The sequence below is a fragment of the Polyodon spathula genome, chromosome 37 (assembly GCF_017654505.1).
Source record: "Polyodon spathula isolate WHYD16114869_AA chromosome 37, ASM1765450v1, whole genome shotgun sequence".
Taxonomy (NCBI): Eukaryota; Metazoa; Chordata; class Actinopteri; order Acipenseriformes; family Polyodontidae; genus Polyodon; species Polyodon spathula.
The window spans coordinates 3,627,544-3,640,043 of NC_054570.1; the positions used below are offsets into that span (position 1 = coordinate 3,627,544).

The following is a 12,500-nucleotide window of genomic DNA, read 5'->3' on the forward strand; positions in this document are numbered from 1 at the left end:
CCCCCCTGGCCCTCAGTCCCCAAACACGTTTGCGCCCCCACCCCCCCCCGGCCCTCACTCCCCAAAACCGTCACACAAACACTGTCACTGGGAAACCGTCACACCCCCACCCTCCCAAAAGGCCTCTCACTCCCCAAACCGGACAACCCCCACCCTCTCCCCATGGCCCTCACTCCCCAAAACCGTCACCCCCCACCCTCCCCCCAAAACTCACTCCCCAAAACCGTGGGGGGGTGGGACCCTCCCCCCTGGCCCTCACTCCCCAACCGTCACCCCTCCACCCTCCCCACCCTCACTCCCCAAACCGTCACCCCCCCACCCTCCCCCCTGGGCCCTCACTCATCTCACTCCTCCAATCCACCCCCATTACCCCTCCCCCCCCACCTCCCAGATGGGGTCTACTAGGAAGTGACGGCACAGGTCGTACTGGTCCAGTCAGTCTTTCCACGGCCTATATAGGGGACAGGGTGCTTGACCTTAGATCTCTCTCCGCCCATAATCTTCTAATTTAGAAGATTTTTAACACACACACACACACACACACACACACATACACTGACTCAGACAGACACATACACTGACTCAGTACAGACAAACTGACACACATGTTTAGGATATTTTACTTAGATTGGTCCCGAATCTTTATGTTGAGGAATCCAGACAGACAGACAGACAGATAGACAGAAACAAACTCAAACAGACTCACCTCTGGATGTTTCTTTCCGACATTGGCAAATTTGGAGGTCCCCTCCTGAGAGAGAGAGAGAGAGAGAGAGAGAGAGAGAAGTTAATTTAGAGTGAGGTTAAAAGTGAATAAGAAAGCATGTCTATCTCAGTGTGTGTGTGTGTGTGTGTCTCAGTGTGTGTGTGGGTGTCTGTGTCTCAGTGTGTGTGTGTGTATCTGTGTCTCTGTGTTTCAGTGAGTGTGTATCTGTGTCTCTGTGTTTCAGTGAGTGTGTGTGTGTGTCTCTGTGTTTCAGTGTGTGTGTCTGTGTCTCAGTGTGAGGGATTAGAGATGAGAAGTGAGGGGTGGAGTGACTGGTGAGGGGTGAGGGGTCGTTACCTCTTTGAGCAGCTCCCGGCTGTGTGAGTAGTTATCCTCCTCAGAGAAAATCTGTGACAGCTCCTCGTAGCTCCGCACTGCCTCCCTGCAGAAGAAACACACAGACAGTGTGACAAAGACACAGACAGCGAGACAGACAGCGAGACAGACAGACAGTGTGTATTGCACTTTACAGAGAGACTATGCCCTAGGGTAAGTAATAAAATGTGTATCATTCTTAAACTGAAAAACAAATAAGAAAAAGAAGAAAAACAAACTGTGTGTGCAGGTATGAGTGTAATATACAGTGCAGTACAGTGCAGTGTAGTCCAGCCCCGCACAGCGCAGTACAGTGCAGTGCAGTGCAGCACAGCGCAGTACAGTGTAGGTCAGTCCAGCGCAGCGCAGTGCAGGTCAGTCCAGTACAGTGCAGCGCAGTATAGTGCAGTGCAGCACAGCGCAGTACAGTGTAGGTCAGTCCAGTGCAGCGCAGTGCAGGTCAGTCCAGCACAGCGCAGTACAGTGTAGCTCAGTCAAGCGCAGCGCAGTCCAGTGCAGCCCAGCCCAGTACAGCGCAGTACAGTGCAGCGCAGTACAGCGTAGTTCAGTCCAGTGCAGGTCAGTCCAGCACAGTGCAGTACAGTGCAGCTCAGTACAGTGCAGTACAGTGTGTATGCAGTGTAGTTCAGTCCAGTACAGCGCGGCTCAGTGCAGTATAGTGCAGTTCAGTACAGTGCAGTACAGCATGTATGCAGAGTGCACCTCGATGTTTCCTCCCAGGTCCTCTTCAGGCGGTGCACACCATTGGATTGCAGAGCAGAGATAATCGCGTAGAGACTGGAGAAGTTCTTACGAGCACGGCACTCCTGAAACACGACAAACACCATGAGACAACGAGACACAGTGATACAGAGACACACACAGAGACACACACAGAGACTTATCCCACTCCACCCCCCCCCTTCACCTCAGCGGCTCTGATCCACTTCTCGATCAGCCGGGCTCTCTGCTGGCTGCGCAGGGCAGTGTTTCCGAGGCAGGAGGTCATGACCGCGCTGGTCAGCTGGTTGAACTGCCTCACCGTGGCTCTCACCGAGGGGCAGAGCTGCTCCTTCCCCTTCTTATCCCTCTGAGACCAGAGGGAGCCCAGGCAGTGATAGGGAACCACCCTGAGGAACAGGGCCTGCGAGGCACAGACAGCAATGCTTACTGTTAGAACTTCTACTATTAGTACCACGAGGGAGGGTGTGTGAGGGGAAGGATTAGGGGAGGGGCTAGGGGAGGAGTTAGGGGATGGTGTGTGAGAGGGAGGGGCTAGGGGAGGAGTTAGGGGAGGGTGTCACACTCACAGTCTCGATGCGGCTCAGCTGCTCCGCTATGACGCTCGAAGGGAAGCCCAGCACGTCAGTCGGCTCGACTCTGCGGAGATCAGAGTCTGAGCGATCAATCGGAGAGGAGAGAGTAGAGTCTGAGTCACTGACTGGAGCTGAGAGGGGGGGGGGGGTGTGAGAGGGAGAAGAGAGAGGCAGTGTTAACAATCAGAGCTCTCAGTACAACAGAATATAACTCACAGAGACAGCAATGACCTACAAGTGCAGTGTGACTGACAGACAACACAACACAACACAACACAAGTCACATTTCTATAGCACCTTTCATCCCAAGGTTCCCAAAGCGTTTCACACACAAAAAAAAAAAAACCTGAAATGAAAAACAGTCTAATACAAAACGTAATGAAATTGAAATAAAAAAGAGACCGTTTTTGATTGAAACAATGCTGCGTTCTGTGATCTAAGCTTGCGATTAGGCGCTCCTGTGAATGAATAGGCGCTAGTCCAGTCAAGGCCTTGTAAGTTAAAAGCAGAATCTTGAAATCCACTCTAAATTGCACAGAGAGCCAGTGCAAGGAGGTCAGTACAGGGGTGACGTGTTCGCTCTTCTTAGTTCTACTCAGAGCTCTAGTAACAGCCTTCTGAATGAGCTACAAGCGAGACACAGCCAGAAAACAGCAATAATCACTGCAATAATCAAGCCTAGTATTTCAGCAGCAGCTACACAGATAAGTTTTGCAATGTTTCTCAGATCATAAAAAGATGAGTAATGTTCCTAATATGAGTCTCACACATATTACCTCCCTCTCACCTCTCCTCCTATCCCCCCTCCCCCCCCCCTCTCCCACTCACCTCTCCTCTCCTGTGTTTGCTGCTCCTCCCTGACCTCTCTGAGCAGCACGAGGGCGCGCCCCTTGACTTCTGACCCCGGCAGCCTGGTTCTCAGCACCTCCACCAAGCGCTCGAGCAGGGAGGGGTCCCCCAGAGCGCGGAAATCCTCAGGGTACCCCTCGAGCCAGGTCGAGAACACTGACGACACAGTGCTGAGGAGGGGGGGGTGGGGGTGGGGTGCAATATCAATCAAACAACACAGAGACAGACCCCCCCACACCCCCAGATCTGAAACGCTGAATAAATAATCTGCATGTCTAATGACAATTGGAAGAGCTGGTTATTGAATTCAGGATAATAATATGTTTAAATGGTACAGCTTGTGGTGGATTGTTCGTTTCCTGATTAGTAGTTTTTGTAACTTCTGAGTTTTTAAAATTATTTTCAAGCAGTCTGTTCTTTATCGTTGTCTGTTAATCAGCACAAGCAAGCATTTAGAGGAGCCTGAGGCATTAAAGACATTGTTAAAATGATTTAAGAGCCTTCGATCTCGCTTGAATAAGAACTAGAACTGTGAATGCGTGAATCTGTGGTGGACCAATAAAACCCAGACATGAAACATTATTGATTAATATGCCTGTCACCCTGACAGTCGGCTAAGCGTCTCTCCAGAGATCTGGAGAAACGAAAGCGTGACAGACGACATCAACGAGAAGACTGGAAGGTTGCAGATGTTGTGCGCATATTTAAAATGAGACAGACCCAGGTCATTCCAGACCTGTTAGTTTGAGTAACGTGCAGAACGATGGAGGCGATATTAAGAGGTATGTGTTTGAAGACGATTCATATTTTAGGGGATAGGCTGCAGTGGGAAGGCCATGCTTCGGATCTCACAAGCCTGAAGCCAGAGTCGCTTTTACACAGAGCAATACAGAGCAGCAATGGCAGGGCTACTGATCCCAGAGAACAGAGACCAGCCCTGCTTTACACCCTGAATGTGCCTGGCCAGTAGGGTTTGCTCTTGCGCGATGAGAAGGAGTTCATGTCGGTTTTCCCATCCCCCATGTGACGCCCCCCTTTGGAGTCCCCAGCAAAGTTCGTCCTCTTTCCTGGACGCGGAGGTGACATTTGAGTTGAGGGATCAGGATCCTTTCAGACCCGACTTGACAGGGTTTTGAGATCAATCAGCTGCTTGGAACCGGACCAGCGCTGACGGGCTGAACAGGCTCCTCTCGTTTGGAAAGGTTCATGTTCTTCTGCATATTGCATAGTTAAGGCTGTATCTTTTTACACGGTTATCACAAATTTCACAATTTCTGTGATTGTGCATTAAGGAATGTGTAACATTGTATCCATGTTCGATCACTCACTTGTTGAACTCCAGTCTCTTTCGAGAGTGCCTCTCTGCACTACCAGCCGAGTCCACAGGGGGGAACTCTAACCTAGGAGAGGAGAAATACAGTAAGATCTGACACACTGAACACAGAGACACACCCTGAACACAGAGACACACAGACACACCCTCAATACAGAGACACACAAACACAGAGACACACAGAAACAAACACACACACACAGAAACATAGACACAGACACAAAGAGACACACACAAATATACAAACAAACAGACACAAACAGAAATATACAGACACTGACACACACAGACAGAAACAGAACAATATTAAATGCAGGTGATGACAAGCAATCAAAATTCTTCCCTCTCATTAGCAAAGCAACATTCACCCAACAGTTTAATAGTTTATAATAAAAGTCCAGAGGGCCGATCAATTTTTCTCTCGTGACGTGTAAAATAAAATTAAATTAAAATGCAGATTTATCAAATATGCTTTACCAGACCTCTCTGTGCTTAACAATGCTTCCTTGTGCTTTACCAGACCTCTCTGTGCTTTACAATGCTTCCCTATGCTTTACCAGACCTCTCTGTGCTTAACAATGCTTCCCTGTGCTTTACCAGACCTCTCTGTGCTTTACAATGCTTCCCTATGCTTTACCACACCTCTCTGTGCTTTACAATGCTTCCCTATGCTTTACCAGACCTCTCTGTGCTTTACTATGCTTCCCTGTGCTTTACCAGACCTCTCTGTGCTTTACTATGCTTCCATATGCTTCCCTATGCTTTACCAGACCTCTCTGTGCTTTACAATGCTTCCCTATGCTTTACCAGACCTCTCTGTGCTTTACAATGCTTCCTATGCTTTACCACACCTCTCTGTGCTTTATTATGCTTCCCTATGCTTTACCATGCTGTCGTTGTGTTTATTACACTTTTATTCTGTCTGTGTCTGCTTGACGTGTCCATTGTGTGTCTCGGGGACTGACCTGTCCAGCAGGATCCTCAGCACCTGTCCCGGTGAGCTGAACGTCCTGTAGGTGGACAGGAAGACGGACACGTAGGACGAGTCCCCGAGACGGTTGCAGTCCAGCAGGTGATGGACGAGTCTGTCCACTGTCCCCGCCTTGATGGAGCGCACCAGACATGTCTCGCTGTGTCCAACACCGTCCTGAGAGGGGACAGTGACAGACAGAGGGACAAAAAGAATCATTTAGAGGGACAAGGAGCAGAGATAGAAAGGGACAAAAGAGAATCCATTAATTTGTCCGGAACAGTCCCAAGCGAGGACAAAGAGACTGACAACGTGTTCAACACTGCCCTGAGAGAGTGGACAAGGTACAGACAGAGAGACAGCGATAGAGGCAGACGATACTGTCCTAAGCAGGGACAAAGAAGCAGACAGGGACCAAATATGTCCAACACTACTGAGGGGGGGCAAACATACAAGAGGGACAGAGAGACAGTGAGGGACAAAGAGAAACAATGCGTCCTGAAAATAGTGCTTGAATTCCTGGCCCCTTCTCTGCCTGGGCCTGCCAGCTCACTCACCCCGTGCCATGGCTGCCCCCTGGTGGCGCTGTGCTGGGACTGCTGCTGCCTGCGTGTGACGGTGTAGACAGCGCCCTCCTCCTCACGCTCCTCCACGACGGGGGCAGGGGGAGGCTGGGGGGGGGCAGAGGGAAGCAGGGATCATGTCAGCACAACAGCTTCTAGTCTTACTGTTTTTCATTTATTTTTATTTTAAATATTGAAAGAAACCCCACTGAGGTGAGTCATGTGGTTTAAACAGGTTTCTTATTGAAGTAATTAAAAAATAGATGGTGAGCAAATAGATTCAAGAAAATGCACAGAGTCCTTTTCTTCAATCAGTTGCCAGGTTTATTGAAATATGCAGGGAGTCTGGTCCCAGGTACAGGACAAGCAGAATACTCAACATTACAATGTTTGCATGACATTAAATACCCTTCTGTATAGATGGTCCACCTCCCCTTTCTCTTACACTTAACCAATGGTCAAGGTACAACACTTTATTCTGTTAATTTAGTGTGTGTGTGTGTCTCTGTGTGTGGTCTAGTGTGACAACCTCTGAACTCAGTGCATTCTTCACACTCCTGGAGACAAAAGGTCCATACATCTGCCTTTTGTTATCTCCTTGCGACCCCCTTTGATGCCAGTGGGATTATCTCTTTTGATCTCTCTGAAGTCTAGAGCTTGTTCCCTTCTAGTCCACAGCATTGTTATCTCACTAGCTTGCAGTCATTGTTGGGCAGTTTGTAGACGCATCGTCTCTATCAATGGTTAGCAGTACATGCAATTTGAACCAAACAGTCTGCTATCTGCAATATTAGTCTCTTTTCAGAAAAGAACACCAGTATAGCTCTGCCAGTCCACATGCGTAGCAAACTGCTAATCAATTCTCAATCCATGTTTTCCAACACTTATTGTTTGATAACTACCCAAACCCTCACACACACACTCTCTCTCTCACGCACACACACGTTTGTGTTGCTATAGTTGTGGGGTCTTCTCGTTGACTCTCACTATATTGTTATTTACTATTTCTAACTCCAGTCAGACAAAACTCCACACAGGGTGGAAGTCGACAACAAACTAAATATTTTGGCAGGTTTTTTTTTTTTTTTAAAAGCATATTTAGTTCTTTAGTTCTTTGTGGGGACATTTTCTCAAATTTTCTCCCCACATTGATAGTAATACCTGCCCACACACTCAAACACACTCACACACACACAAGACAGACACATACACAAGCATTCAGGGAGGGTTCTGTTAATTTAACATTATCATTTAAACAGCTGAACTCAAAGAATTACTTTCCTTAGACCAAGCTCTGTCATTTACACTGGATTTCAATGAGTGAATGTGGACCACTGAACATGAAAAAGTGAACACTTATTTGAGACGATCTCTTTACACTGCTCTGTGACGGACATAGGGACAGACGGACGGACAGACAGACAGACAGACAGATAGGCAGGCAGACAGACAGACAGACAGGTTCTTGTTCTGGTTCTTGTTCACCCCATTTTGGACCTACCGTTTCCAGTGTGCAGTACCATTTTGTCTTCATTAGTCCCGAGCCGAGTCCCAGTCCAACCTGCAGGACCCAACAGAACCCGGGTCAAAATCAGAGCCGCACACACACACACAGAGCAACCCTGCCAATCAGAACCCGGTTCAGAATCAAAGCCGCATACACACACACACACACACACACACACACACACACACACACACACACAGCGACCCTCCAATCAGAACCCGGGTCAGAATCAGAGCCGCACACAAACACACTGTGACCCTGCCAATCAGAACCCGGGTCAGAATCAGAGCCGCATACAAACACACTGCGACCCTGCCAATCAGAACCCGGGTCAGAATCAGAGCCGCATACAAACACACAGCGACCCTGCCAATCAGAACCCGGGTCAGAATCAGAACTGCACACACACACAGCAACCATGCCAATCAGAACCAGCTGGACCCTCTTCAGATGAGTGAGGAGTTCAGAGCCACTGATCAGAATCTCTGCCAGACTGAAATGGGTTTCAGATTTATATTTGAACAAACATAAGTACCAGTTGAATGGAACCCATACAGGGGCACAGCAGTGAGCACGGCACACTCTCCTCTCAGACCTGTCAGTCTGCATTTCACTGTGAGAGCCTGCTGTGATAACAATAACAACAGCACGACACTGTAACACTATGATACCCTGATATCAATAATACACTGCAATACAATACTAGCAATAATACACTATACTAACAATAATACACTGCAATACAATACTAGCAATAATACACTATACTAACAATAATACACTGCAATACAATACTAGCAATAATACACTATATTAACAATAATACACTGCAATACATTACTAGCAATAATACACTATACTAACAATAATACACTGCAATACAATACTAGCAATAATACACTATACTAACAATAATACACTGCAATACAATACTAGCAATAATACACTATACTAACAATAATACACTGCAATACAATACTAGCAATAATACACTATACTAACAATAATACACTGCAATACAATACTAGCAATAATACACTATACTAACAAAAATACACTGCAATACAATACTAGCAATAATACACTATACTAACAATAATACACTGCAATACAATACTAGCAATAATACACTATACTAACAATAGTACACTGCAATACAATACTAGCAATAACACACTATACTAACAATAATATACTGTCTGCCTCTGTGAGAGCAGTATGGTTTAGAATAGGTCAGTCAGGACCAGCTATAGTCTGTGTTGTAGATGAGGAGAGCCTGGGTTTCATTCTTACTCCTCTGGGTTTCTCTGTCTCTCTCTCTGAAAGCTTGTGGATCTCGTAACCAGCTGACCAGCTTGCTGGATTGATCTGAGAATTTCACCCACAGCTGTGGGAAGCATTGTAAAGCACAGAGAGGTCTGGTCACAGAGAGGTCTGGTAAAGTATAGGGAAGCATTGGAAAGCACAGAGAGGTCTGGTGAAGCATAGTAAAGCACAGAGAGGTCTGGTAAAGCATATAAATAACCATGGCAAACTAAGAAAATCATGGTAAAAATGATGTGGCAAAAGTATCATGCAAAAATACTGTGGTGTATGTTTCTAAATGAGCTGTGAGGAGATGAGAGCCTCATCTCTGAGCTCGTTGTACATCTTCAACATTCTCACAACGCAGGGCGGTGCGGCTCTACTTCTATAAAGACACGCTGGCTACAGCCTGCTACACATTCTGTTCAAAAAAACAAACAAGAAAAACGACACTGGGCATTCCTTATCCTATAAGATAATGTGCTCGATACTCCAGACCGTCACGAGCACAATCATGGCCTGAAAGAACGACACGTCCTTTACAATTTAGAGTGAGCAGCAGACAGCTGAGACTCTCACAAGCACCTCATCGCATGCCTGTGCTTCTGTCTGGGTTGGGAACTTTCCTGGGCGAGTTTCTGTTTCTTCTACCTAAAAAAATAAGGCTGGTGATGATCTGGAGTGAACAGCTTTAACAGACTGGCTCTGCATGTCCAGTTCAACCTCTTATACTTCTCATGAGCCAACTGTGTGTGTGTGTGTGTGTGTGCATGCGTGGGTGTGGGTGCGTGTGTGTGTGTGTGTGTGTGCAGAATCACTACGATCCTTTCAGACCCGACTTGACAGGGTTTTGATCAATCAGTTGCTCGGAACCGGACCAGCTCTGACTGGCTGAACAGGCTCCTCTCGTTTGGAGATCTTCAAACGTAGAGTACAAACAAAAAACAAATCAATAATAATTCTATTTGAAGCAATGGTTTCTGTCAAACAGAATTTCTTCTTGGTGTGTGTTAGTTTGCTACACTGTAGACCCCAGTTTGGCGGCAGTGTTTTCTTTACCAAATCAGACACCTTTCTTAACTGTGTTTCTTTACCCAGTTGAATCTCCTGGGAAGAAGTGAAGATCAGGGGCTTCAGGCACTGACAGAGCATGTAACCAGAGAGACATCATCGCAGACACTGTGAGCTGCCAGGTGTGTGTTTAAACATTCAGGTTCTGCAACTCTGAGGAGAGGCACTACAATGAGAAAGTCTGTGTGTGTGTGTGTGTGTGTGTGTGTGTCAGTGTGTTTGTGTGTGTCAGTGTGGGCAGGTATTACTATCAATCAAATTGTACAGTAAAAGGACTGCAAAATGTAATACAGCACAGAGGTATGGTAAAGCATATTTAAAGACATGGTAAACCAGGGTAAGCTATGGAAAATGTACAGTCTTACCATGGGAGAAGCGTGCAGGGAAAACTGCAAAATGACTGTGTGAACTGTTACAAGAGGACTGTAGCAAACACAGTAAATCCACTGCGCTCTGCACTGCACAAAATTACAATTGCTCTCACATGAGCAGAAAGACGCACGTGTGTTTCCATTGTAATGATCTGATACGACACCAAGTTTAGTTTCATTGTAACGATCTGATATGACACTGAGTTTAGTTTCATTGTAACGATCTGATATGACACTGAGTTTAGTTTCACTGTAATGACCTGACATGACACCGAGTTTAATTTCATTGTAATGAACACAGAGTTCAAGAAAGTTCTCAGGAAATCCTTGACTCTCACACTTCCTAGGTCAGCTCAGCAGTGTCTCCATCGCCACTGAAATGATACGAGAGCACAGCTCTGCACAGACTGAGCCCACCAGCACAACAGCAGCTCTGCACAGACTGAGCCCACCAGCACAACAGCAGCTCTGCACAGACTGAGCCCACCAGCACAACAGCAGCTCTGCACAGACTGAGCCCACCAGCACAACAGCAGCTCTGCACAGACTGAGCCCACCAGCACAACAGCAGCTCTGCACAGACTGAGCCCACCAGCACAACAGCAGCTCTGCACAGACTGAGCCCACCAGCACAACAGCAGCTCTGCACAGACTGAGCCCACCAGCACAACAGCAGCTCTGCACAGACTGAGCCCACCAGCACAACAGCAGCTCTGCACAGACTGAGCCCACCAGCACAACAGCAGCTCTGCACAGACTGAGCCCACCAGCACAACAGCAGCTCTGCACAGACTGAGCCCACCAGCACAACAGCAGCTCTGCACAGACTGAGCCCACCAGCACAACAGCAGCTCTGCACAGACTGAGCCCACAAGCACAACAGCAGCTCTGCACAGACTGAGCCCACCAGCACAACAGCAGCTCTGCACAGACTGAGCACCAGCACAACAGCAGCTCTGCACAGACTGAGCCCACCAGCACAACAGCAGCTCTGCACAGACTGAGCCCACCAGCACAACAGCAGCTCTGCACAGACTGAGCCCACAAGCACAACAGCAGAGTAAAAGAGGCCCAATCCTTTCATTGAGACCGCTTCCATTAAAATGAAATCCACTGTGTTCAAGTTTTTTATAACTTTACTTTGAAAATAAATGATAATTTTAATTAAGTCATTGAAAAATAATTGATTAAGTTTCTTAGTATTCCATAGTCACTGACAAAGAGACGGATACCTTTTATTAGAATAACCAAACAATAATTAATTACAAGCTTTCAAGCTGAAAGTAGTAAAGAGAGCTACCTCTGAATGTAAACATCAATCCGTCTTTCCTACCTTCACCTGAAGAGACCTTTGAGGTCTTGAAAGCGTGTAATCAATTATTTAGTCCAATACACAGTATCAATCTCCTTCTCTTTGTCTTTTAGTGTTCTGAAATTCAGCCCTAGTGACTGCCTCACAGTTCAAACGGATACAGTGTGATCTCCAATGCTTTTGCAAATGCTATACTATGTTTTTTCCCATAGCTTACCCTGGTTTGCCATGTGTTTAATATGCTTTACCACACCTCTCTGTGTTTTACAATGGTTACCTGTGCTTTACCATGCTTTCCCTGTGCTTTACTACACTTTGCTGTGATTTTGCTATGGAACACTCTTGAAAGGGTATCAAATATACTCTCAAATGTTCAACTTTTTTAAAAATTACAAAAAATCTGTTTTAAAAAAATGTGATTACTTTTTAAATGCACTCCATTTTTAGTTTTCAATAATCCATCACAATATATTTTTTATATAATTTCAGCTTTTAAAATAGAAATAAAAATATAACCACATGGATTTTGTATTATTATGTATGAGGGATATTCCAATATGTCATTGATATATATATTGAGGCAGTGCAGCTGCCCAGTCTTGCTCTCCCTGCAGAGTTCAGTAGCTCTGCTCCTGTATAAACCCTGCTGTGTGAATATGCACTGTGCTCAGTAGCTCTGCTCCTGTATAAACCCTGCTGTGTGAATATGCACTGTGCTCGGTAGCTCTGCTCCTGTATAAACCCTGCTGTGTGAATCTGCACTGTGCTCAGTAGCTCTGCTCCTGTATAAACCCTGCTGTGTGAATCTGCACTGTGCTCAGT

At 46.4% G+C, this 12,500-nt stretch overlaps 1 protein-coding gene across 1 annotated transcript in view; it reads right to left on the bottom strand.

Moving 5' to 3' along the window:
- The window catches only part of LOC121304184 (ral guanine nucleotide dissociation stimulator-like 2), a 26,098-nt gene that overhangs the window by 6,226 nt on the left and 7,372 nt on the right, over positions 1–12,500 (bottom strand). The window contains exons 3-12 of the mRNA XM_041235152.1: positions 7,614–7,673; positions 6,107–6,220; positions 5,545–5,726; positions 4,575–4,646; positions 3,226–3,416; positions 2,392–2,528; positions 2,010–2,225; positions 1,805–1,908; positions 1,064–1,148; positions 707–751 (exon numbers count right to left, since the gene is read on the bottom strand). Of these exons, the coding sequence (XP_041091086.1) occupies positions 707–751; positions 1,064–1,148; positions 1,805–1,908; positions 2,010–2,225; positions 2,392–2,528; positions 3,226–3,416; positions 4,575–4,646; positions 5,545–5,726; positions 6,107–6,220; positions 7,614–7,673 (1,206 nt within the window). The remainder of the gene's footprint in view (positions 1–706; positions 752–1,063; positions 1,149–1,804; positions 1,909–2,009; positions 2,226–2,391; positions 2,529–3,225; positions 3,417–4,574; positions 4,647–5,544; positions 5,727–6,106; positions 6,221–7,613; positions 7,674–12,500) is intronic.